Source organism: Cyanistes caeruleus, chromosome Z, assembly GCF_971803275.1.
Source record: "Cyanistes caeruleus chromosome Z, bCyaCae1.hap1.1, whole genome shotgun sequence".
Taxonomy (NCBI): domain Eukaryota; kingdom Metazoa; phylum Chordata; class Aves; order Passeriformes; family Paridae; genus Cyanistes; species Cyanistes caeruleus.
Genome location: NC_141732.1, coordinates 15,602,466 through 15,630,248, shown reverse-complemented (window position 1 = coordinate 15,630,248; position 27,783 = coordinate 15,602,466). Strand labels below are relative to the sequence as shown.

The window sequence follows — 27,783 nt, the reverse complement described above, 5'->3', positions numbered from 1 at the left end:
AATCCCTTGCATAAAGCAACATTCTTCCAAGGGGGCAGGATTTTAGCTTTGGTGAAAATGCTGACAAAATTGCTGCCCGTTCCCGTTGCTTCTTCTGTCTCCAAAGAAAGAGAAATGTGCCAAATCTGCCGAAGACAGGCAGAGACAGTGAGAAAGAAGCAGCCAGCTGGCTGGAAAAGGGGCAAAAAAGAATGTCTTCAATTTCATCATTTCCCCTTCTCCCATTGGACCTGTCTGCTTTGAAGTGGGCAGCTCTGTTTGCAACCCCAACCAAAACAGCAAAGCTACTCAGTCTAGTATCTCTTCTCTCCCTTCAGCTAGGCAGAACACAGAAGGATTTTACTTGTCCTGGGCAAGCCGGAAGAATTTCCCATGAGATTCCTCTCTTTGGACCCCTTTCTGAAAGCTCCTGAGCTTGCAGTGGCAGTTTGGTGTTGCGCTGCAAAGCGATGGCAGGGCGCCGGCTGCAGGCAGAGAACGAAAGGCTTTGCCCCGCGCCCTGCCGGGCCGTGTCCGGCCAGCCCCCGGAGCCGCCGCGCTGTGCCCGCAGCCCCGGCTCTGCCGCGCTCGTCCCCGCCGAGTCCGGCCCGTGCCGGGGCCGGGCCTGGCGCGCGCGGGGCCGAGCGCAGCGCTCCCCTTCAGGCCGCGCGCTGCCAGTGCGGCTGAGGCCGTTGCGCCGCGGCCGTTGTGGCAAACAGTCGTCGATCGGCGCCATGGCGGAGCTGCCGCTCCCCGCCGGGCTCAATGCCAGAACCTTCCCCGCCAAGCTGTGGCGCCTGGTGAACAGCCCCCGCGTCCTCTCCGTGCGCTGGGACAGCCAGGCCCAGGGGCTGCTCATTGACCGCTCCCTCTTCGAGCGGGAGCTTCTCAGCCCGGGCGGCGACCAGGGGCCAGCCCCGCACACCTTCAGAGCCACGCGGTTCCTCAGCTTCGTGCGCCAGCTCTACCGCTACGGCTTCCGCAAGGTGCCGGGCCGGGCCGGCGCGGCTGCGCCGGGTGATGCCGGGGCGTGGCTCCACTACACAAACCCCTGGTTTCGCCGCGACCGCCCCGAGCTCCTGCTCCGCATCGAGCGCCGGAGCGCGGCCAGCAGGCAGCGGCCGGCGGCGGGCGGGGACAGGAGCAGGTGCTCCCGGCAGCTGCCGAGGGCGCGTCCGCTGCCGGACGGGCGGGAGAGACGCAGCCGCTTCAAGGCGCTCCCCAAGGAGCGGCCGCCGCTGCCGCCCAGGCCCCTGCCCAGTGGCTTCCTCCTGCTGCACAGGGAGCGGACGCTGCCGGACTGGCGGGAGCTGCGCAGGCCCCGGCCCGGCCGCTTCCAGCAGCCCCCCAAGGAGCGGCCGCTGCTCACCCGGCGCCCGCCCTGCGGCTTCCACCTGCTGCACAGGGACCGGCCGGGGCCGGCCCGCTGCGAGGGGCCGAGCCGTTTCCAGGAGCTCTACGGGGAGCGGCCGCTGCCCGCCGAGCGGGAGCTGCTCCGAATCCCGCCCTGCGACTTGCTCGGGCTCCACGGGGAGCGGCCGCTGTTTCTCGGCCGGGAGGGGCCCCCCAGCCACTTCCAGGAGCTCTGTGGGGAGCAGCTGCCTCCGGCCGACCGGGAGGTGGTCAGGATCCAGCCCTGCAGCTTCCAGCAGCTCCACAGGGAGCAGCAGCCCCCAGCCTACAACCCACCAGGTAGGAAAAGAATTGTAGCCTTGTGTCCTAGTTTAGGGCAAATCAGGAAGGAAAACTCTAAATGGGGATCTCTACAGGGAAATGCCCTTCCCCACTAACGGGTCCGGGAAAAGGGAAAAAAAAAAAAAATTTTCTGTGGAGAGAAGTGGAAAAAGCTGTTTATTTAACAGAAAATTGAGTAATATTAAATAATAAAATTATTAAATAATAAAACTTTTTGCTGTTCGATGGGATGGTAAGTCTAGGAAGAAAGGTCTTTTTTTCATGTGGTGCAGCTCGGCTCACTCAGGTTCTTATCAGTCCCTCTGGCGCTGGAAAAGTGCCGAGGTCCAGGCCCCAGTGGGTCACAGGCGTGAGCTCTCGGGGTTTGGCTGGGTGTTCAGTCCAGAGCAGGCTTGCACAGATCCAAGAAAATTGAAAAAAACAAGGGTCCAGGGAACTCTTCTGCCTCAGCTAGCTAAAACTAACTAAAAGTCAGAGAGAAGCTCTGTCTCGCTGTCTGTCCGTGCTGCAGACACCACAGTCCAGGAGCGGGGTGCGTGGGAGTGATGTTTTCCTTAACACACTGCGCGCTTCTTCTTTCTCTTCTCTTGCTTTCAAAGACAGTCTTAAAGGTGCAGGACTTAATATATAACATAAACCAGACGATTGGGGATACCAGTATCATAAAGTCACCCCAGGACATTCCACCCCTTATCCCCATATCGTCAACTTATTATCAAAATTAATATATATATATATTTTAACTTTACAACACATACATTATATACAGACAAGGGCATTTATTCATAATCTTCACTTAACTATCAGATCTTTCTGAGGTACACATTGTGTTGTTCTATTTTTCTTCATTATTTACTATGTGTAACTCGGTCTTTGAGTAAAAACAACTTTACGAATGGGTTTGTCTGTATTCGAAGTAGAATTGATTTAAACTTTTTCTTAACAAACTTCTGAGATGTACTGCTGGGACTTTGTCTTTATTTACTTTATGTAGGGGTTCGGATTGGGTTGGGCTTGTTCGATTGGTGGAACTTCGGGTGTTAACTATCTAGGTGGCTTTTGTTAGATGTTGCTCTCAATTTTTGAAAGATTTCTTACTCAACGCTTTCAAGGTAGTTTTTAACAGTTTATTGTACTTCTCTACTTTTCTCGCAGCAGGTGCATGGTAAGGGATATGGTACACTTACTTAATGCTATGTTTTTTAGCTCAGCTGTTTATAAGGTTGTTCTTGAAATGAGTTTTATTGTCTGACTTAATCTTTTCAGGGGTATCATGTTTCTAAAGGACTTGTTTTTCAAGTTTCAGGATGGTGTTACGTGCTGTAGCATGAGGCACAGGGTAGGTTTTTAATTATTTAGTGGTGGCTTCTACTATTGTGAGCACGTAGCGCTTGCCTTGGCGGGTTTGGGGCAGTGTGATGTAGTTAATTTGCCAGGCTTTCTTATATTTATATTTGGACTAACGTTTACTGTACTATAGCGGTTTTAACTGCTTGGCTTGTTTGATTGTGGCACACGTCTCACAGTCATGGATAACTTGAGAAATACTGTCTATGGTTAGATTTACTTCTCGGTCTCGTGTTCACTTATAGGTGGCATTTTTACTTTGATGGCTTGAGGCGTTATGGGCTCATCGAGCTAGGAACAACTCTCTCTTGTGTTGTTAATTTAAGTCTATCTTTGACGTTTTTATCTTTGCAGCTTGATTCACTTGCTCATTGTTTCGGTGCTTTTCATTAGTTCTGCTCTTGGGGACATGGGCATTTATATGACGGACTTTCACAGACAGTTTTTCTACAGGTTACTGGAGCGGCTTTCTTTTTGGTGGAGTATTTTTTTTGAGTCTTGCTGTCTTTCAGTTCAAGCATCTGTTTTGTCAGAGCAGCAGTAGATTTACTATCTCATCTTTTCATGTTTTTTCTACAGTCACGTAGGAAAAACTACAGCTCAGCTCGTAGCTTTTTTTCTCTATTTGGGGAACTTCTGCGTTGAGTACCAGGGCTCTTGGTCTGTACTGTTGAGACTGGAAGAAGATTTTTTTTGAATTTCTTGAGAGTTTCTTCTATTTTGTCGTGGAAGTTTTGTATACGTGTTTCTATAGCTGCAATTGTTGTCTGCATGGGGTTATGCACGGTATTTGCATATGCTTGAAGCTTTTTCGCTATATTTAGCACAGTTTTTTCTCGGTCATTTCGCTTCATTGTTGTTAAAGCAGAAGTGTATTTTTGTGGCTTAAGTCGAACAAGTTTTCGTCACATCACAGATGTGCATGGCACTAAGTCTGGATTTTTAGTACTTAAGTTACTCACAAAGACAATTTCTACTATTGCTATTTTTTTCAAGCGCTGAATCTTTTGTTCTATGGTTTTTTAACGAGTTTGCTGTATATAGAGATCGTCTGCACACAGATATCTTTGTGCTACACTTTTTAGGACTCGTTCTTAGAGACTATAAGGGTCAGCCTTCTTCATCATCTCTTGGTTAATAACTGGATCGTGTGACAGGGATCTCAGATGTCTTGCTTTAGTGTTATCTAGAACTGTAGCTTTTCTTGTAGCATCTTACAGACGGACTAACTAACTAATTATAGATTTATCAGGTTGTCGAGTGTAATTTTTTTTTAGGCTACGAAGGTCTTTCAGGGAGAAAGGTTTACCAGTGCTTTCTGATTTTGTGTCAGTTGCTGGTCTTGAGGGTCTTTCTCTCGCATTACTATTATTATCATCTACTGGCTGATCGGTTTTGGTTTTGAATTTCATGTTTTTCGTGGCAGGAGCAACAGACACTGGCTTAGGCTCACTGTCTGGTTTGGTTGTTGGCTTAGGCTCACTGTCTGGTTTAGCTTGAGTCACTGGGGTAGCTGCTGATTTATTTGCTTGCTTTACAGTATCTAGTACTGTGCGATAAGCATACGCTAGGGTTCAGCTTATTGCAATGATATTTTTCTTTTTAGAATTATTACAGCAATTTTCTTCCAGATATTTCTCTACTTCATCTGGGTTTTGAATTTGTTCACGTGAAAATTCTCAGGCTGGGGGATCAGAAAATTCTTTCAGAGTTCGGTTAATTTTCTCTCATTTTCTACACCACTCAGGATTTTTCACACTTGAGTTTACTTCTGGGGTAGGGGTCTCATTGGCTCTTCTGGATATCTCAGCTCTCATTCTATAGAAGCTGCAGACTATATAGAGGAAGCTTAACAGCTGAGCTAGCTGTACTACTAGGAAAGTGGTATCTTTAACACTCAGGGGAAACTGGGTATTCTCAAAGAGGGACATAACAGATTTAAAGGAGAAGAAGGAAAGAAAAGGCTGAAACGCTTTATCTTCTGGTCTTCTTTTAACAAACTGGGTGCAATTACCAATAAACTCTTAAAATGTGCTACTAGGACTGGGAGGCAGGGTCGGGCGAAGAAACCATGAGCTAAACATACTTGACAGAAACTTCAGTAGTTTTATAAACTTACTATAAATCAGTATTACCGAGCTTAGCACAATAACCATTCTAATTCGTTCTCTTTTACTGTGAAAGAGGGCAAAGACAGGTATTAAAACTTCAAAAATTTTTAGGGACCAGGTCTACATGAAGGCTTTCACTCTAAGAGACATTATGTATCTAAACAACATGACTACAGACTGCTTTATCTCAATACAGAATAAATACAACTAACAATCAGTACAGGTTTTTCTACTTTCTCTTGCCCCACGTTGGGCGCCAAAAACTGTATTTGTCCTAGTTTAGGGCAAATCAGGAAGGAAAACTCTAAATGGGGATCTCTACAGGGAAATGCCCTTCCCCACTAACGGGTCCGGGAAAAGGGAAAAAAAAAAAAAATTTTCTGTGGAGAGAAGTGGAAAAAGCTGTTTATTTAACAGAAATTGAGTAATATTAAATAATAAAATTATTAAATAATAAAACTTTTTGCTGTTCGATGGGATGGTAAGTCTAGGAAGAAAGGTCTTTTTTTCATGTGGTGCAGCTCGGCTCACTCAGGTTCTTATCAATCCCTCTGGCGCTGGAAAAGTGCCGAGGTCCAGGCCCCGGTAAGTCACAGGCGTGAGCTCTCGGGGTTTGGCTGGGTGTTCAGTCCAGAGCAGGCTTGCACAGATCCAAGAAAATTGAAAAAAACAAGGGTCCAGAGAACTCTTCTGCCTCAGCTAGCTAAAACTAACTAAAAGTCAGAGAGAAGCTCTGTCTCGCTGTCTGTCCGTGCTGCAGACACCACAGTCCAGGAGCGGAGTGCGTGGGAGTGATGTTTTCCTTAACACACTGCGCGCTTCTTCTTTCTCTTCTCTTGCTTTCAAAGACAGTCTTAAAGGTGCAGGACTTAATATATAACATAAACCAGACGATTAGAGATACCAGTATCATAAAGTCACCCCAGGACACCTTGCTTTTCCAAAAGGTCCTGAAAATTGGCGGTTGGAAGTATTTTCCCACAATGCTGTGTCATTCTGAGACAGAAATTGTTAAGCCTGCTAGGAAGGGGGTTCTAGAAGGCGAAAAGATTCTCTGCCTAGTTTTCCTTTGAATGTGTTGCATCCAAGGCAGCAGCAGAGCTCTGCATCCCAAAGCCACATTCTGGAGCCTGACCACAAGGTGTTTGGATTCTTGCAGCCACTCCAGGCAGTTCAGCCTCCAGTGCTCCACCTGGCAGTGCCGCCTGTGCAGCAGCATCAACGGCCTCAGCAGAGAGCGCACTTAAGGAAGAGGAATCTCCACCGCTGGATCTTGGCCTTGCTGTGGAGAAAATGATTCGGGAGATCAGGAGATCCCTGTCTGAGAAGTCTCCCTCTGCTCAGGTAACCCCACTGGATGGGAATAAAAGGGGCTGGACCGAGAGCTTTTTAACACTGTTCCGTGGCTCAGAAGCAAAAGCTGCTTCAGTTGAATGTGTCTCTCTCTCTTAATGTGCAGACCCAGTGCCTGCAGTACATTTATGCTTGAGGAAGGGCAGACTCAAGGTGGGGAGTGGGATTTTTTGGATTTACCATTATCTTATGCTCAAATGGGATGTCTTTTGTGATGATGTAAATTCACACATAGCAGTGTTCAAAACATTTTATTCCACAATAATAGGAAACATGGCAGGCTCTGAACCATTTAGGATTCTGATGGATGGGCTACTGCAGAAGGGATGCATATTCTGCAACTGGTCCTAGTAAGAATATCTTTCTGTCTGAGCAACATTTGCAGGTGCTTAATCTTGAGCATTTACTTCCTTGGTGGAATAGAAGTATTTGGTTGTCTTTTGAGTGGTTTGGTTTTGGGGTTTTTTTTGCTACTCTCTAGACTCAGAGATTTTTGCCAGTGGAAAATTTGATTCTGGAAATACCCTAGGTCCATAAACGTTTGCCGGGGTCATACATATGGGGCAGCAGCAGCAGAGGGCTCCAAAGAGCACCACCTTGTGATGGATTGTCTGAGCGCTTGGGTGGGGTAGTGAGACTCCCAGCCAGAAATGTGTGCTTTGTGTGTGGCTTTGCAGCACACAGCCCTGGGCAGTGCTGGGAGCAAGCTCTGCCCTTACTGACAGCTGTGTTGGCAACAAGGAGAGCCCCTGGCTTTCTGCTGGCTGATTTCTTACAGCTCGTGGGGTAAGTCAGGGTCAGAGCATGAGGGCACATCACCTCATTTGGTGTCTTCTGGTTTTCTGTGTTCACAATTTGCCTCAGAGGTCATTTTGTAAAAGCTTCTGTTTAGTCTTGGCCATGGAATCCTGAATTTAAAAGATTTATCATGTGAACTGTGTGCTGAGTGTTCCTCCCCAGCCTCTGCTCCACGTCCTTTGGGAGTGGAGAAGGGTTATTGTAGCCCTGATGTGATTCCAAGAAAATATTGAGTGATCTTTGGGTTTCTTTCTTTCTGCTTTTCTTTCAAGGGGAATATTCATGTTGTCTCTGAATCCTCAGGAGGGGAACCCATGAACGAGGCTGCAGCAGAGGAAGATTCATCTGGCACCAAGAACTGCGATGACAGTTGCCCAGAGCCTGAGGAGCCTGGTAAGGAGAGAGCCCACATTGGTTTGAGCCCCATTGGCCCATGGCTGCTTTGAGCCTGTCCCTGACAGGAAGGGAGATCAGAAGAGCTGAGTTCTTGTCGGCAGGGTCCGTGCTTCCTGGTGCCTTTAGTTCAAGTCCTGCACTGGCACAAGTTCCCCAAGCCCTGCCCTCCACACTTTTCCAGAGGCTCTGACACTGAGTCCTGTGCTGTGACAAGAGAGCCAAGAATAAACCTGACCTTGTGGGAGCTGCGTCACCAAGCTGGGTGTCCCAGTTTTGTGCTGAAGCCATGGATCAATTCTCTGCAGGGTGACAGGGGAAGCTGGGCTGAGCACTTCTTGAAGGAACAGGGGGGAAAAAAAGAGTGCAAAATGAGGGCAGAAGTCGAAATCGCTGACTGTAGTACCAGTTTGCTGGAATCTGTCCTGAGACACAAGAGAAACAAAGAGAGCAGAACATCAGAGGCCAATTAATTGAAAAATGACAAATCTGGTAACACAAGGAAAAGCCTGAGGGACCCCAGATTAGTGAGACTAAGAGGAGAGAGGAAGCCCTTTGGATCCAATCCTTGGCCAAGTCGGTGCAGCCTGCAGGCCTTGTAGGGAGCTCTTTCCCTACCAGCTTGTCCTGTCAGAGCTGATGGTCAAGTTGGAGCAGGTACTGCTCACTGTAGAGGGCAGTTTGTAGATCTGACATCACGGAGCTGGTTCATGATTCAGCTCACAGCACCCTTCAGCCTCAGCCACTGCAGCGTGGCCTGAGGTCTTTCTGTCAGCACGAAGGAAAAAAACAAGTCAGGGCTTCTTTGTGGGAGAGGGGACCGTCTTCTGTTTCAGGCTCTCGTGGGTGCCATTTGCACTGTGGGTGCCGAGACTTTATTGAGATACTTGAATGCTTCACACAGTTTTGGAAACTTGGAAGGATCCCTGTTCTTTAAAGAGCAGGCTTCAAATTCCCAAGGGAGAGTCTGCCTTTCAGACCATCTTCTCCAGTCCTTGACAGGACAATTGCTGCCCAAGGCAAACAGGGCCCCAGCCACAGGAGCCAGTATTGACTCAGTGTTCCCTTTGCTTCCCAGATGCCATCTGAGGGATGTCTCCCGGAGGGCTGTCCTGCACGGCAGGAAGAGACAGAGGGAGGGCCTGTGACCATCAGGCAGGTAGAATCCCTCTGTTCTACATGTATAGATTTCTATAGTTCTATTAAGTAATTCTTATAGTTATGTTTATCGATTTTAATGTTCTGTTTCTATAGATTGAATTCTTTTATATATTTATATATAATATAGATTATAATTATATATGAGATCTCTATTTAGTGATCTGCATCGTTAAGGGTAGATAAATCTAGTTATAGATGTGATATATATTTTTATATGGAATTACATTTATAGATTTTCTGATTTAAATTTATATATGTCTAGAGTAAAATTAATATACATATATACACATACTTAAAATTCTATTTATAAATGCAGATAGTTATATTTGAAGAGAAATATAGATGTTCAGAGGGCTAGGTTTATGTTTGTGTAGCCTTAGGCTGCATTTTAACCTCTTTCTGCCCTCGGCTGCCTTTTTCACCTCCTGTTTTTCCCCCTGTGCCCCCTCTGTCTCCTGTTCCTGTGCTGGGTCCGAGCTGGGGCCGGGCCAGGTGGAGCAGCAGTTCCAGCCCCGGCTGTCCCTGGAGCGGTGGGAGCTGCCGGTGGCCCCAGGCACTGTCCCCTGAGGAGCTGCTGAGGGACGGTGAGACTGAGGGGGCCGAGGAGGCGGTGACGCTGAAGGGACGGTGACCTTGAGCTGCTGGGGGCACTGAGGGCTGTGGGGGAGCAGAGGGTGATGGTGGCACTGAGGTGACAGGGAAGTGGCACAGGCAGAGGGAGATGCCAGCTCTGAGGGGACAGAACAGGTCAGAAGGGACTGAGGGGGGTGAGAGAACTGTGAGGGGCTGAAGAAACTGAAGGGGGGGCTGGGGGTTTGCCAAGAGGACGGCGGGGCTGAGGGGATGGAGGGGCCAGCAGGGAGCAGGGAGGGGTCAGGGACTGCAGCTCTGCCAGGCCTCGGAACCAATTCCAGAGCCTCCGCTTTTGCCACAGCTGTCCTGAAGACCTTGAGGCCAGCCAGACACTGCCAGGAGCCAGCAGGGAGAAGCTGAAGGCCAGGAGCGAGAGCAGTGAACAGGGAACTGCTGCTGCCACCTCGAGAGCCTGGGTGAGGCCACAGGGCCAGTGAGGCCGGGCAGGGCTGAGGGTGGCGTGGGCTTTGGCCGTGGGCGCTGCCCGGCTGGGCAGGAGCGGCCCCTGCCCGTGCTGGGGCTGCTCAGCGCTGCTGCCCTGGCCGGCACAGGGGCTGTCCTTGGGCAAGGCAGCTGTGCCGGCAGGGCCCGGGAGCTGTGCCGGCCTGCCGGGGGATGCAGGACAGTCCCGCCGCGACTGCGCTCGCCACACGCTGGCCTGCTTGGCCTGCTTGTTCTTTCAGCCCTGCTGGGGAGGCTCTGAGGTTTTCCCTTCCCTGCTGGAAGGGCAGGTGCTGCCAAGGGAAAGGTCTTAATACTGACTCAGTATTCCCTTTGCCTCCCAGATGTCCCATCTGCTGTCCCTGTCCAGGAGAGCTGCTGTGCACAGGAGCAAGAGACAGAGGGAGAGGCTTTGAAGACGGGAGGGCTGAGTTCCCTCTGTTTAAAGAGGGCATAAAGAGGAATAATTATGCGGATATTTATATATGTATATATGTATATTCGTATTTGTATAGGAATATTTCCTATATATGTTTTTCTATTTATGGATATATTCTTTGTACATATGTATGGATATATACACATACCTGTTTATAATTACATATGTGTATATAAGTATACATATATGTTGTTATAGTTGTGTTAAAATCTGTCTTCTATGTATACAGTTGTGTGGGTATCTATTTCTGTTGATGCAATTATAGTGCTTTGCCTCTTTAAATAGGTATATTGGTATTTGCATAGGTAGATATGTGTATTTTTATATTTTTATCTGTATATTGACATTTCTATGTGGAATTATATATGTATCCAGATGTATAGGTGTACATTTCTACTGATGCAGTTGTATGGATATCTAGCTTGATATTTTTATACTTATAAAAATTTATAATTTTTTATATAGGTCTGTTTTATATATATGTTTATTTATATTGTATGTAATATTTAATCCATATGTACTTCTGTAGATAGTTATAGTTATACACATTTATATGTATTTGTGTATAGCTGTGTATTTAGTTCCATTGAAATGTGTATGGAGTGGTAGAGTTGTATAGTTCTGTCAGCTGTGATCACTATTTGTACAATGTTATTTAGAAAGGGAAAGCATATTTTTGTATTTCTATATGGGCCGTATGTTTTTAGTAATAAATTGTTAAACATCTAATTGATTTTTATGTATCGTGAGTTATAGAGGCTGGAAATAAATTATGATTTGTTAATATAATTTAATTTGGTACTTGTATATTTCTATATTCTTGCATAACAATATTTGTATATTTTTACATAGCATTGTTCTAATAATCTAATAAATGCCTTTTTTGACCCTTAACTGAGATTTCTATGGTGTAATGTATTGGCAGCGCAGGTGTAGCCATTTGTAATTGTAAGACGGGTGTCTGCGAGCGAGGGCGGGACCCTCCCTATCCCGGCATCGGCGATATAGGCTGTGACTGCGCATGCGTGGATGACGTCAGCACCGCAGGGCAGCATGGGGGAGCGGTGTGTGGTGGCGGGAGTTGTGAATCGGGCTGGGCAGCGCAGCTTAGAATGGCGGCGCTGGAGGGCGGTGGCGGTGGGGCTCTTGGCTTTGCGGGTGCTGCGAAAGCACCGCTTGTGGGGGACGAAGGCAGTACGGGGGGGTTGAGAGGGGGGCCTGTAGCGGGGGGTGGGAGGTCAGCGGACGTGTGAAGCGCCGTCGGAGCGGCGGTTGCAGTAACAAGCTGAGGATTTTTAGGAGGGACGGGTGAAGGCGGGACTGCTGGAACCGGCGGCCCCGCGGCAGGGCCGCCAGGGACCGGGGCGTAGGGGCGGCAGGGGGCAGGGAGCGGAGCCGCGGGAACTACAATGCTGAGGGTGGGCGGGGTGGCGGGGCCCGAAAGTACGGGGGCGGCGAGGGAAGGGGTGGAAGCGGAGTTTGTTGGGGGGCGCTGAGTGCGGGGGGACAGCAGAGAGGGTTGTGTGGTCGGGGAGTGGGGACACGCCGGTTCGGGTGGGCAGAAGGGGAACAACGCCGGGTGAGGTGGGGGGAGCTGATGGGGTCGGGTTGGATTGGGCAGTGCAGGCTGGAGCTTCGGCAGGGAGCGGAGAAACGGGAGGTGGAGGGAAATGGAACAGTGAGATAGGGGATTTTCGGACCGGTGCCGGTTCTGGGAGTTGTGCAGCTTGAGCAGTGGTGTCGGGAGGTGCTGCAGGAGAGAGCATGCAGGCACGGCGGGGACGGCGTGGGTACGGCAGGGTTAGAGCCAGCAGCGGGTTGGTGTCGGCGCAGGAGCCCAGGCGGGACTCGCTGCTCCTGGCGGGGAAGGCTCCGCAGTGGCAGGAGGCAGCGGAGGGCTTAGGGAGAGGGGTGCAGCGTGGCTTTGCAGTGCAGTTACAATAGAAGTGGTGGCTGCAATGACGGCAGCATGGAACTGCGCGGGAGGGGCGGGGGTTGCGACGCTGGAGATCAGGCTCGTGGGGGACGCGGAACACGGGGTGAGGTGCTCGCTGGCTGCAACATGGGAGACGGGAGCGGGATAAGCATGGGGAGGGGGCGCCGCAGGATTCACCGAGGGGGATGGGATTACAGGAACAGATTGCGAAATCACGAGGGCTGGGGGAGGTGGTGCAGGGACATGCGGGACGGGGGACGCTGGAGTCAGTAACTTTCGGGGGGCGGGAATGGGCCTGGCCACGTTTCGGGTCTCCGCGGCCAGGGACAAACACGCGGCCGGAGTTGGATCCGGCATGACAGCTCTTAATGGCTGATGCTGATTAGTAAAGAGTTCTATAAGTGCACCACATACCGGGATCAGGTTCGCGGCTGTCTTACTGTGGTGGGAGATGCTATTAAAGAGTTTAATACCGACTGTGTCCCAAAAGTCTCTAGTAAATACAGCTGAGCGGTCAGCGTTGGGGAAGTAGAGTAAATTCTAAAATTCTTAAATTCTATAGTTTCGGTAAATTATTGGACTCAGAGCATAATAAATGTTTTAGTCGCTTATAGAGGTCTATGTCATGACTGGAGTAAGATTGTCCCATGATTAAAATTCCTGCACACTAACCTCAGTACCGGAGGAAACAGCGTATCCAAACCCGGCTTTCCATGGGCGCTGGCCGGGCTCCCCTGCTGCGGCTCCAGACGCTGCTTCTCGGGCTCCTTCACCAAGCTCCGCTGTCAGCTGTCGCTTTGCAACACTAGCGAGCTCAGAACCCCTTTCCAGCACAGCACCGAGCGGTGCCAGGCACCTCGCTGTGCTCCACTCCCGGGCTGAGTCTCCCAGAGCTCCAGAAGACACCGATCCTCAGCGTCTCTGGACTCAGGAACTCCCCGTACAAGTTTAAAGAGCTTCGGCCCAACTCGCTGCTAAGCAGCGTGGCTTTTGCTCACGGTACCAGGAAGGCAGGCACGACAGATACATTATAGTGACCGTCCATGAGGGTCTCTTAGAGCTGAAGAAAACGATCTGCTCCTGGCTGGCTCGCCAATCTGTAGGAGATGCTTTCTGGGGACGGTCTGAGGCACGGCAAAGACCTCTTTAATTGAGTTAGGTGTTAGAAGTTTATTTCAGGGCGTGGGAGAGAGAGAGAGAGAGAGAGAGAGAGCCTGCTATGAGCCAGCAGATAGAGCTCAAAGTGGGCTCTGAGGGAACAATACAAAAGGGGGTAAAACATGAATACATGAGTTTAAGACTTAAGATTGCTAAGGAAGTAGCAGAACAGAAGTGAGAGAGCCGGGGAAAAAGAGAGAGACCAAGAGAGACTAAGAGATAAGAGAACTAAGAGGACTAAGCATTAAGAGAGACCAAGAGAAGCAAGAGTTAAGAGTTAAGAGAGACCAAGAGAGAGAACTCTCTTTTACAATTACTTATATAACCTATACATTTGAATATTCTATTCCTTTACTAACCGATCTTTCTAAGTATACTAATACAGTAACATTTGTGTGCAACCTATAGAAATCGCTGTTTTTGCATATTTTTGGTTATCTCAGGGTCCTTCAGAGCTTTCCTTATAAGGTTGGGATGAGGGGTCTCAGCTTGGTTTTATTGCAGGAAAGAATGTGTTCTGGCATACCAGCCCGGTTTCTTTGAATTATTCAAACCCCGTGCTATCATTTGTATTTCTTCCTTAGCCTTTCTGGCTAAAGAGTCATATTTATAATTTCTTTCTAATTCTACCTTCCCAACACCAGACACCTAACCCCCAGTACAGTGACATAGCTGGGTGCAAACCAGAAAGCAAAAATTGTGTCTTCCTACACTGCAAGGAGATCTTGCTGGCACTAGAGCGTGCAGGGGAGTTGCAGCTGAAACACACACTTATTTATTGCAGATATACTGAAAAAAATAATAGTTTGTAAGAGCTTCTCAAAAATAAGTCCGTATAGACTGTATTAATGTTGGCCCTGCTGCATGTAATACCAGGAAACCAGTGAAAAAAACCACATTTACATAAAGCATATTTCACTTTCGGAACTGTCCTTTAACTTGGAACTGCTAAGTATCCACCAGTAGGAAAAACACTAAAGTTGCATTTTCAAAGTGGTAAAAATTATTGTGATTCAAAAGTTACAGTGCCTTGGAGGAAAAAGGAAAGACATGGAACAATGATGCTGAAAGTGGTCAGATGCTGTACATTGACATATGTTCTTTACAAAGTAGTTTTAAACGGGGAAGAAGTAATTTTTAGAAAAACAAAATCTTGATTGAAAACCATATACCACAGTTTTAAGAATTTTTCTTTCCTAAAAATTAACAACCCTTTCTGTTGCTAATTTTTAAACCAATTTTTGGCCCAAACACTGAAATGCAACATCCATCATTTACCTTGAGGTGTTTGTAAGTGACATTAAATTCTACCAGTACCTCAGTAGAAAACTGGGCAAGAGTCATGCTGCCACACACAAGAGAAGCACGTTTCTTTTGAAGTTTCAGTATCCTTCAAATACAGCCAAGGGCAGCTCTTCATTCTTAGCCACGGAGTACTGTGGAAGAGTCAATGTAACCATAACTCTACTATGGGGGTGACTAAACAGCCCAATGGACCATCCACTTTTCAACCACCTGCTTCCTCATCTCTGGTAGGGCACTGGGCCAGTATTCATGTGTTTCTCGTGCCTCACCGAGATGACAAAGGAGGTCCTCAAAAAGAACCTTGTCTGGATGGAGCAGCACAAATGTGGGAAATAAGGGCAATGAAACATGAAGAAAAATGTCCCTTCTTTTCTGAACTCCTGTCTTCTCCTTGTAATAAATGGAATTGATTTGTGCTAACTAAATGGTAACTGTTACTAAAGTGATTATTAGAAGCAATCAAAAGAATCAGTGTTCCAAGACAGATGCACCCCTTTACAGATGGTACATGTTGAAACTGAGGTACAGGATGTAGTTTGGGTGATGCCCCAAGATGAAAACGGCCTTGAGATGGTCAAAATTAGAACCACTTTAGGCATTGGGCCTAAAAATCAGTAAATATCAGACTAATGCGTAGACTCACGTAACACAACACATAGTACGCAGGCACAAACCTGTAAGGTTATCCAAAGGACAACGAGGAAAAGGAGAAGCCTTTGCCAAAAGACCACCAAAAGAAGACTGAAGACCCCCTAACAACAAGTGAAGCATGTGTCGTGAGGAATAGTGAGGTAAAGTCAGAAAAACTGGAAACAGGAGGAAGCTTACAGGAAACATTCATGAATATGTGTAAGCACACAGCATATAAGGTTAGCTTGAAGTGCTTTGTTTTGTACATGAGGCAAGGTGGGAAGCCTCCGCACCCCGGTCGGTTTTGGACGTGAGGTAGAGTAACAAGCCCTCCCCATACCCCAGTCAGTTTTGCTTATGCTTTAATTGTACTGAATTCCTGGCAAATTCTATCTATCAATTGTAATTTTTTTTCTAAATGGTATTATTTTCCTGAACTATATTCTTTTACACTGAATTACTATTCAATTTACTGAATTGTATTCATTTTTAATTAAATTGTTATTATCTCAAGGGACCTAGTTTTCGTACTCCTAATTCCATTTACAACATCCTTTTTGCCCATTCATTAGAAGTTCCCTTGTAATTTGGTACCTGGGATAATTTTTGTCCTGGTTGTTACACTGTGTTTGATGGAAAATCCCATCCCACCGAGGTGGATCATTTGTTGTTCAGGTTCTGGTTTAAGTGATTTAAGATGAATTGGGATGAGATTTTCTAGGTAACGGGTCTCAATTTTTCTGAGAAAGCACACAGAGGAAAAGATGACAGGTCATTTTTAAAACACTCAAGTCCAGAAGACTACTCCAAAATTTGACGAGACCAGCAATACTTGTGTCAGCATGTCACCCAAAGGGCAGCGACTGAAGTGACAGGGCTGGCCTCCTCACAAAGAGACCTGGAAAGAGGGCAAAAGAAGGCAGGGCCAACTGGGACTCAAGCTGCATAGAAGGAGAACACCCCCAAAGTGGCCTAAAGTTACTTCCAGAAAGATAGAAGCTATTAAATTGTATGTATGTAAATGATAAAATGAAAAGTACCTGTTATTTCTTTTAATAAATAAGTTGAAGTCAGCATTTTCTTTGACAATATGTGGGAACCCATGAGCAATGGAGAGGCAATCATAAGCTTCTGTAAACTTCATCCTCTCTTCATATTCTCCAATGCAAAAAAAACAGGAAAAAAAATATAGCTTTTTAAAAAAAAAAATTAAAAGGAAAAAATAGACTTTAAATTTCTGTTGTGTGAGTGCACAGCTAGTTGAAAAAATATACTCATCTTTTTGCCACTGGGGGCTTTCTGCCTTGCTGGGTGGTCATATTTGGAATGACATGCCAAAAGAGCTTTCAGGATGCTGTATCTGAAATAGCTCAAGTTCTTCAAATGTGTAGACATACTTTACATTTGAAGTTGCTAACAAAAGCATGTTGAAAACTTGGTTTTTTTACACTTGTGATTTATGTGTAAAACATAAATTGGTGGAAGAATGCATGCATCCAGTGAAGCACCAGAACAACAGCAAGACTGGCTCCATGGACACTCAGTAAATCCCAGGCTGATGGCTTGAGAGCCAGTGAGACTCTTGCCTTAGAAATGAGCACTCAAGAATACCTGGCAGGAGAGCCAAGTTGAGAGTGCCTGAGGGCTTATGGAGGTGTGGGGGGCCGAGACCAGGTGCTGGGACAAACATCTAGCGTCACCCAATGAGATGTATGATGGGTGGTTTTATTTTTTATATATACATGGTGGAATAGATTGCTATTGTTTGTTAATCAAATTTAATACAACGTGATTGCTGAAACTGCAAAAAGGCCAAACCGCAGTATCCGGCTGTACAAACAAGAATAAGAACATCTCCTTATCAGGAGATATATACTATAAGTTGCATAACTGGTATAGGACCAATGCCTGTGCACTCACATCAAGAATGAATTCCTGACCGAGGAAGACTACAAGCCTTCATCCCACGACCACCAGGAGAGAGAGAACCTAGCAACAAGCGGCACAAGTGCAGATGCAACCCAGGAAGAAGTAATGAAGACACATATACAGGAACTGTATATAAGGGGGAACTTCTTCAGCTAAAGTGCGCACTGTTGGTGGAGCAGAGACTCCCCGGCTCACCCAGTGTTGCTTTGCTTGTTCAACCGCTTGCTGAATTAGTAAATTGATTTTTATGGATGATCCCTTAATTTGGCTCATTGATTTTGTCACTACAATTTAGAACACATGGGAAGGACACTTATGGACGATATTAACACTAATGGATGATTATGGATGGTATGGCTCTCCCTGTGTTTTGGCTTCTGTGAAGTCCCTCATTTGTTTTTTTTGGTGTATACCTCCCTGTATCTTCCCTCTCCTCTGTTCCTAAGGGCAGGACAAAGGGTGAAAAATGCCAAGATGGCTTGGGGCTGTTGCCGTCTCCCCATCACCCCTGTGTCTCTCTCCCATCCCATCCCGTTTTCCTGAAGGCAGGCAAGGGACAGAGAACATCCAGAGTGATGCAGGTCTGCTGCCGTCTGCCTGCCATCCCATGTCCTCGTTCATCCCCTGTCTTTCCATATTCCCTGTTCCCTGTCCAGGAAAGTCCGTCCCAGGCCCCTCCTCCCCTTCCTAAGATGGCGCTGGCCACATGGCCTGGGATCCCTTTTTCCGGTCTTGCTCCTTCTTTTCTGTCCCCTAACTTTCCCTTCCTCCCAGTAACTCTAGCTCTGGTTCCACCCCTTTCTGCGGCTGCTCCACCCCTGGGGGCTGCCCCTTTTCCATGGTGGGCAATGCCCCCTCCGGGGAAATCAAAACTGTAACCTGAGCTCCGAAGGCCGGCGCTTGGCCAAGAACATCTAAAGTGCAATGCCCATATCTTCAGGACCAGAGCCAAAGCTGAACACTTAAGAACTTTGCCCCTCGTAAGAGGAGATCAAAACACTGCACCCTTCCTAAAAGAAAATGCAGACCTGGAAGAGACTGAACAAAAAAAAACCCCATTATGTTTGTATTAAGTACACTGTTTAATTTGCCCAGCTGTAGTCCGAGATCTAAGTGTTTTTAATTTTGTTTTTGTTTGTTTTCTTAATGTCTTTTGTTGTTGGGTTTTAGTGTTCCACAAAGCAAGGCAGGTGCTTTGTGAGGGAGTTGAAATTCTTATGGTGTAAGTTTCAGGAACATTTTAAGCTCCAAATCAAAAATTTATTAAAAAAAAAAAGAAATTGTTGTGAGGTGTCTCAGAGAAGCAAAGATTTAGTTTTAGATAAGCATTGCTGAAGAGAAGGCCAGGCTGAAATGCCTGGCTAGTGTGAATTTTGACCTCCTGCATTGGGGGAATGGGCCGTGTGAGGCCTGGATGAATATACCCCTCCCCAGACCCCTTGTGAGGAGCAGCCCAGGAGTTCTGATTGGGTTTAAGCCCCTGGGTTTTCTCCCTTGCTGTGTTTTTAGTGGTCCCTGACCCTAAACTCCACCCTTTTGTCCATCAGAACCCCTCACCCTGCCTTTGTTCGGCACTCTCTGTCTCTGAATGAGTTTGTTCCCAGGCTAAATAAATGGTTTCATGAACAGAGAAATCCCATCTCGTTCCTATCCTAAGCTGGGTCCCAGTAACTGTAGCTTCCCTGGACACGATCCTGTGGTTGTGGACTGCAACAATAAATAATCTATCTGTCATTTGGTTGTGAGTGGTGACTTGCTACTGAACTGAATGTAAATCTGAAAACATGCACTTTACATTATGACATCATAGTACTATATCAGGAGATATTTACTGCTGTAAATAGCAGTAAATAGCACTTTAGTGAACAACAGCTTTAGAGCAAAAATCATTGCATCAAGAATCTATGTTTGCTTGTTTTCTTTTACAATTGAAAAAACTTTAATCATTTCATTTCAGAGTTAGAAATTAGAAGGTAAGTAATGAGCCAAGATAAACAGAGACATCAGGCAATATCAGCTGGAAATAAGGACAAACCCTTTTAGAATATAACATTCTAGCTTCTGTATTATTGTTTTCTATTTGTTTCTTTTAATAGATTTTCAAAACTTGATTTTGCTTAGGTTTTGTACCACCTGGTGCATTAGAGAAAGCAGAGTAAATATGAAGAGCTTGTGTGAAGACACTTGAAGCTGCCATATGACAATCCCTCTTGGAAAAAAAAAAAAAAAGTTTTCAATGGAGTGCAGTAACATATAAATTGCTTTTGGAATATCATATTACCAAGGTCATGTAGATTTGGACCCATTATGCCAAACCTAACAAGTTTCATCTCAGGGAAGGCCACCCAGCTTTTAGGATGGTAAGCTTTTAGGATCCAGCTTCAAGCTGGGGGGCCTGAAACCCATTCATAATGCATTGGACTAGAATTACGGATCTTAATACCTGCCATATGTCTGTATGTACAGTGCTGTTGTGATGACAGGAAGAAGTTGTGAAGACAGGTACTCTGGCTCTGTGACAAAATGTTTTAAAATGCCATGTAAATAAGCTAACACTAGAAGAAAAAAATAGAATAATCTTATGTCTTTCAGGTGCTAGAAACTGAGTTTTGCAGCATCACATAGGCTTCCTTTCAGGGAATGACACAGTATACACATGCTTTCCATTAAGACATTCTTGAGCATTACAGTCTGTAGAGATCCTGCAGGATTTTATTAGAAGAGAACAATCTAATACGTATTTTTTATTGCTAGGGAAAAAAAAAATGTTTTCAAGGAGGTAATGAAAACACCTTCACTTGCAGATAAAGTCAAGGAGATGCAGGTGATGCCAAGAGGGAATTGCCTACAATCTCCTCCACTATCACTAGCTGGCTTCATCCTGTGGCCAAGGGGTATTCCCAGCACAACAGAAGTGTGAATGAGAAGCTGTACATGCTGTGAAGAGTGCAGCACCTGCACTGGTGGTGAGGAAGTGATTGTCTAGGGAGATGCCTTCTCAGATTAACTGCTGTGTGCTCAGTAACTTCCCTGTACAGCAGCCTTCCAGCCAGGATCAATATAGCTCATTACTCAATTCAGGCTCTTCAAAACCTTTGTAATTTCAGTCTGATTCTTCAGATTTTGGTCTTGCATTATTAGAAAAGAATCAGGTGTGCATCCAGAACTGTACTGAGAGATCATCAAAACCTTTAAGCTGCATTGTACTCTCCCCCATGTATCATACTTTAAAGTAGTTGGAAATAGTGGCATTTACCAGTGTTCATGTTCAATACAGAACGTCTGACATTAAGTCTGAAAATTGACATAAGTTTCAGTGCATCAGCTGCTCTTCATTTAGACTTCCAAGCCTCATCAATGAGCTATTGTATTTGAAGTGTGACAATGACATATTTCAGTCCACTCAAAGGCTATTACTCAAGGCAAAATTTGTGAGACAACCCATCACCACGGAAGTAAATGAAATACAGCTGCTTCTTAAGTTTCCAGGGTTGCAATGATACTTTAAAAGGTAAAAAATGGCTAATTACATTTTGCATATGTTTGCACATTTTAACCACATGGGATACCTATTCTGTAATAATAAGGAGTGAATCATTTTGTGATACTGTTTATAAGGATTAGAAATACGGAAAAAGAAAAGTAATTGCTAAGTAAAATTTGAACATAAAAACATTTAAAACTTTACTTCTGTATGTGTGTTTTGCATATAAAATTCAAATGTTGAACAGATATTGCTCTGAACAAACCTACTGTAACATCACAGAGAATGATGACATCTAGTAGTGAACAGGTGGAAATTTATATTCAAAAACCCAAGTACTACTTAACTTCCCATGTGAAAGTGAGGTTTTGAATGTTTCAGAGTAACCCAGACAAGATTTTTCATTCAGTTCATGTAGGATGAAGTCTAAACAGTTCTTCTGCGCTTCCATGAATAGATTTTCAAACTTTTTGAAGACCCTTTTTGTCTTTTTCTAAAGACATGTGAGTATTCACCAACTCATCTGTGGGAGGCAGAAAGTAGGTCTGTGATAGTTAATGCTGATAATTATGAAATGTAGAGATAAATACTGAACCTGCAGCACTTCTGATTGCTTTTTTTTTGTTCCCAGTACCTTATTGACAGTGTCAATTGACATCTGACTGGTTGGAACTGTTATACTGTTATTCCTGTGAGTTTCACAGGAATTGTCACAGCCCTGAGTGTATCCTCTCTCCTGAAGGTTTTGTTGGGGCTGAGGGTCATATGGCAGGTACTGATGTGCAGCTGAAGGCTGCCCCTTCCCGCTAGTGACCTTGGAGAGAGATTCTCAGGAAGGAATAACTGCAGGGTAGCTGCAGACAGGGCCGAGCCACTGTCCCTGCCTATGTTGTTGCCGTGACCCGCTCCTGTTTCTCCAACCCTTGCAAGGCAGCTGGCCCTCCTTGTTCCATGACCCTGGGGTCCAACATGTTGTAATTCAGCATGAAATTTCCTGGAAAATATGGGAGTAATTTCATTTTCTCGGTGGCTAGCCCTTACTGATTTACTAACTTCTCTCCTGTCTTTTCTCTGCTGCTCTAAGAGTGCTGCTTGCTGCTCCCCTGAGGAAGTAACTTTTTCCCTCACTGCAGTTGACTTGACACATGTAGTAACTAGTTCTCTGCAATACTCTTAGGTCACCTATTTTTCACTTTCAACCTGTTTACAGTTTGGCTCTGTACATATAATGCTTCACAGAGAATCCTGTTCTCCAAGTGTTTCTGGAACGAAGATTGAGTATCTCTCTAATGGAGTAGGCTGAGAAAATTTAATCAGGTATAGAAACACAGAATAGTTTGATTTGGAAGAGACTTTAAAAATCATCTCCAACCCATTGGCCATGGGCTGGAACCTTCCACTTGATAGGTCTCGCACAGGCCTATCCAGCCTGGTCTTAAACACTTCCAGTGATGTGGTATCCACAGCTGCTCTGGCCAACCTATTCCTCACCTCCCTCATAGTAAATAATTTCTTCCTAATCTAAGCCTACCTTCTTTCTGTTTAAAGTCATTACCCCTTCCTTATTCTATCACTACAGGTCTTTGCACCTCCATGGTTGTTATGATATGGTTTCTAAAGTTATTAGAAATTCCTCTGCCTAATTAAGGTGCAAGTGAGACACTATGCCAATGTCTATATATGGGTTTTATTTGATAGTAAATATGAGAGAGAGAGACAGAGAGAGAGAGAGACAGAGGATTCCTGGCTCTTGTGGTATAATTGATTAACTTGCACCCTGGAATAAATGTGAATGGATTTGTGGGGGATGTGTGTTTTCTGCTCGAGCAGTTTTACTTACAGTTGGAAGAATTTTATAAGTAATATTTCTGCTCTGCTGGGTGATTTTAAACGTTATGAGAAATTAGCTTTTATGGTACAAAATTAACACACAAAACATTTGTTATGAATGGAGAGGGGAGAATTTAGACGAGTCCCTGCCTTTGCCCAGTTTTCTGGCAGTAGGAAACAGCTTTATTGAGGCAGCCAGCACCCCCAAACCCAAGCTCATTCACAAGTTCTTATTAATGACAGATCAAGTCTATTGCAACATTAAATATTTATTGGATAAACATAAGGAAGAGCAGACTAAGCAGAGTTCTCAGTACCCAGGGTAAACAAAAGAAACACTACTAGCAGATTCACAAGACAGTGCATGATAATAAATATATTACAGCTAGTGAAGAAATAAGATTAGGAGCCAGTGCCACTTACCAATAAATAATAGTTGATTACCATATTTGATTGATATAGTTGATTATTATTAGTTGTGTAGGAGATAAGAATATTTTTTACCTCTATTAAGTATATTAAAATTATTAAGTTCTACTGACTGGAAGGCACTCATTGGCTGCTGCAGCTGCAGCGTTGTTGCTCACGTGTCCCTGCATCCAATCAGCTTCCTGCTCATATGGTCCTGGCATCTCCCCAACCAATCACTGCCTCACCACCAAACGGCACTCAACCGGTGTTCAACCTCAACCAGCTCTCCCCGACTATGCGACCTGCAGTTTGCTACAATAAAAGGATCTTCTTCGGATGAATAAAGAGGTCCATGGGACTTTGTTCCCCATTGCTACGGTTGTGTGCAGAAGCCTTTTTTCACTCAGCTTCTAGGAGAGTAACTCAGCATTGACATTTGAACCTCAAGGAGAACTCCCCACACACCCAGAGAGTGTGAAAGAGATTTTTGATTTTATGAAAATTGTAGTGGCCGTCTATAGTTCATAAAAGTGCTGTATCTGCCTGTCAGAACTTTGGCTTATCCTTTCCCATGCATTCAAAGCAGGATGTTTATTGCTGGCTAAGGATGTTCTCAGCAGAGATAACTCTCCAAAAGGCAAGCTATTCCAACCTTGTTTGCAGATAAGCCGCAGGGGTGAAAGGTCCTGTCACAACATTTTCCTACAAAGGGTTCTGATGCAAACAGATATCTTTATATCAGGACTTTGCTGTGTTTTCCAGGAGACCAATGATAGCACTGTTGTAATTTAATTTTGACACAAACAGAAACTGTGGCTTTATTATTGGTGAGATAAAAACCAAAATTAATTCCCTTTTAAACTTAGTTCTATCATCCCAAGTACCTTTTTCCTTTTGAATTTTAGTGAGGAAATTGCTCTCATCACCTTCTGCACCTACAACTGAGAAGCATGTGCATTGTGGAATGTGCTATAGTCACCACACTGATTAGCATAAATAAAAGAAGCAAAGTAAAATGAAAATGTTCTTCTGGGACATAGGAAACTCAATGGTATGTTAGGGATATTTGGTTGGCTTGAAATTTGGTAGAAGGCTTTTTTGCATTTTATTCATATTTTCTTTGCAGTACATAGTTATCCCTCCTGGTTTAAGAAGGGGGACTGCTATTTTTCATGTAACATTTTGGTATTTTGTTGAGATTCTTTAGTTCACTAATTAGTAACTCAAAAAAATTAGCCAAATCAAAATAATTCTAAAGCCTTCTGAGGCAGAACTGGGAAGGTTAGTATATATTTGTATGATTTCAAATACGTATAAATTCTTGTATCAACTCTCAGGATAAAATTGTACAAATTGTACGCCCATAAAATCTATTCCCACACAATTTTTCAGTAAAAAGACAAAACAATCTGGGCAAAAAAATTAAACCTAAGAATATGTAGAGTATTTTTACTAATGCTCAATTTCCCAGGAAGTCGCTTGGAATGAAAACACAAACACATTACAAACACTGCCAAACTGACAATGCAAGCAATTATGGTGACAATTTAAATGTAATTGCTTTTCATGCAGTTCCATCTCATGTGTTGGTAGGTTCCAATATAGAGCGATTATTGAAAAGAAGCAAAAGCTTCTTGCAGCTAACACAAAGGAACATGACATTGAGTGAGTGTACCATATTCCTTATCATGCACCAGCAGCTGGGAAAGTTGAACGGTGCGACGGCCTGCTTAAAACCAGCTTGAAGGCACTGGGTGGGGGGACTTTCAAGAACTGGGAGATTAATTTAGCAAAAGCCACATAGTTGGTGAACACCCAAGGTTCCACTAACCAAGCAGGCCCTGCCCAATCTGAGCCCTTTAGAACAACAGATAGAGATAAGGTTCCAGTGGTACATATGAGAGGTATGCTGAGAAAAACTGAGTTAATTCTGCCTCCAGCAAAGACTATCCCATCTGTGGGGTTATCTTTGCTCAGGGACTGGGTTGCACTTGGTGAGCAGTGCAAAAGAATAGAGAGACCTGGTACATACCTCAAGGGGACCTTGTTTTAAAGTGAACTACCCATGACACTGTGCTTGTATGTACATATTTATATAGTTAAAGTAGTGTGTGTTTGTGTATAATTAAAAGGTCTTAAGAACGAGATTCACTTAATAAATTATAAAAAGAATTTAATATAAACAAAAGACAATTAGGAGGCAAAAGAAATAAAGCAAAGGGTTAAAACGGCTGGGTGCCCTGGTGGGTTGCCAGGAACACCCCTGGTTTCTTGGGAACACCCTTTTTATACCATCCTTGCTGTGAGAGGTTAATGCATATTCAAGCATATCCCCTCCCTGGTTCCACCTTCTTGGATCATGTTTTTTTCAATTTTATTTTCTGTTGGTCGGCATAATTTTTGCTGGTCTAGCTGGTCAGCATTATTTTGGAGTTTTTGGTTTCCTTTCTGCTGCAGATGGTCACCTGTTGATAACAGCCTGGGCCCCTCATCCTTCCCTTGAAGGCAGCTGGTCTTCATATCTTCTGCTGATAACAGTTTGGGTTCTATTGTTCTCCTGATAACAGCTTGGGCCCCAGTGTCCTTGCCCTCTGGGGTTTCCTTGCCTTGTACCTAGGAAATTCTTTTAAACTTAAGACTTGTTAGCATAGCTAAAAAGTATTTAATATATAATATTCATCTGCGAAAGCCAATATCACAATACAAATTTATAACAAACCCCTCCTCTTCTTTTTTTATAAATCATTTGGCTTGAGCAATAATTCTTGTTTTTTAGCTTCTAGCACTCGTTCATTTTTATTTTTTTGTGTGCCGATCCAGATGTAGCAGTTTTTGAGTCTGTAGGCATTACTACTATTTGCACGCCTTGCTCTGCTTTGGTGATGAGCCAAATTAAACAGGGGATTAAACAATGAAGAAATATTAAACCAGCTGTAGCACTGCTACAAGGAGAAGAAACTTAGCTGCTTCTACTACTCTATCCCTGATATATTATCCCACCAGTTAGTGGTCATTACTGATTTTCATTTTTGGACCGGCACATGGGCCATTTTTCTGATATCCTTGGCGATACCTAGAACGGCATTTTTATTGTCATTGAAAACAATAATCTTATGTATTAATTTTCTCACAGAACACCCCTTCTTTTAGCCAATAAATAGTCTAAAGCCAGCTTAGTTTGATATATTGCTGCTGTGGTTTTCATCACTGACTGGCTATTAATTCTATAGCTCCAGCTGTTTCACTGGTTATGATTTCTACAACAACTTGGAGTTTCATAATGCAAAAATTGGGGTTTGATATCGCCAACTTCCATCTTGTGCCCAAGAATGTTTCTAATATGTGTTCAGGGGCTATTTCTCATCTCCCCATTTTTGAGGTGCTCAAACTATTCCCTTTTATTTCTTTTTAGGACCTCAAAAACCAACACCCCCAACTAATTTTTGTCTCATCCTGACAAAAAGAAAAATCCTAGCTGAATCATGCTCAGAGTACAATTCCCCTTCCATTGCGAAGGGAGCTTTGGGTATGCCCTTTTCTCACATAGCCCAAAATAAGACATCTGGTGCTTTCTAATAGTTATTTTTCTGTTGATTTATATTTCCCCAAAATTTGGCTATTTCCAGAGTAAGGATTTTTCCCTGTACTATTGCACTGGAAGAATCTGTTTCTATTTCTATGTACACAATTTTTTTCTTTTACTTTCCTTTGGGTCTAATACAGAGTTGGTTTCTCTGGAACTTACTATGTACAAGTTTTATTACCAGCTTTATACTTTTTACCAGGAGTATTTCTCACTTCATGAAGAAGTTTTCTCCATTTAATTGCTGTTTGAGCTTTGCTTACGTGTCCTGACATGAGGTTAATACAGGTCTAGGTAACTGTGTTGACTTTATCTTTTCACTTACCATTTGCTCTCTTACCAAATCTTGGTTATTTCTCCTGGCAACAACTGTGAAGAAAATCCATCTTTTTATCTTTTTTTTTTGGGCACTTGTTTTCTAATCTGTTACTACTTGTTCCTAGATTTTCTGTGGTCTAATATTTTCCCTTTATGCATACAGGTACTTAATTTGGATGGGTTATAGCAGTGATTATTGATACTGGTGTGGGTAATAAGAAAGAAACCCTGGTGTCATTCCATGTAAAGCTTTTGATAGCATTTGTAACATGGCTTTGCTGGTGTCCCAAAAGGGAGAAGGATAAGTGACAGAAGAAGGAATAATAGGGGTCCAGTATGGCTTACACCCCCACCCATCTGTCATGGGGTAGCTTTACCTTTAAGACAGCTTGGAGGGAGAGGAAGTTGAAGCTGCTGGTGGCTGATGGGAGTTTTTCCCTCCTGACCAATTATCGGTCATTTTCAAGAATTGACAGCAGATCTGACCATTAAAAAGTGAATTCAACTTGTAAACACCCCCTTAAGAAGTACAGACAGAATTCTCTTGTTCTCTTTGGTTTCCGGCTTCGGACAAGGTAGCAGGCTCTGTCTCGGCCTCCTTCCCCCCACCCTCTCCAGGCCGGACAAGGCCGCGGGGTGGAGGGGGGGGGAGGGGGAAGAGAGGCAGCGCTGGCCAGCCGAGCTTGGTGTTCAGTTTTTGCTGCTAGACTGAAACTTAACACCATGAACTCTTGCAGTTTTCTTAAAGCTTTTAATTCTTTTACTACCTGGATAAACATACAGATTACTCCTTTTCTCAGAAAGACAGAGAGAGAGACAATCAACATAGAGGAGACATCATAGAACCAC

General features: G+C 44.6%; 2 protein-coding genes across 2 annotated transcripts in view; one reads left to right on the top strand and one right to left on the bottom strand.

Annotated features, from left to right (window-relative positions):
* Window positions 1-27,783, bottom strand: part of LOC111940938 (uncharacterized) — a 776,486-nt gene that overhangs the window by 320,110 nt on the left and 428,593 nt on the right. The window lies entirely within an intron of this gene.
* LOC147648157 (uncharacterized) lies at window positions 536-11,244 on the top strand. The gene is made up of 6 exons (XM_086868262.1): window positions 536-1,671; window positions 6,292-6,476; window positions 7,556-7,676; window positions 8,755-9,421; window positions 9,772-9,886; window positions 10,256-11,244. Exons 1-4 carry the CDS (start codon window positions 714-716, stop codon window positions 8,763-8,765), a joined length of 1,275 nt encoding a protein of 424 aa, XP_086724388.1. The 5' UTR covers window positions 536-713; the 3' UTR covers window positions 8,766-9,421; window positions 9,772-9,886; window positions 10,256-11,244.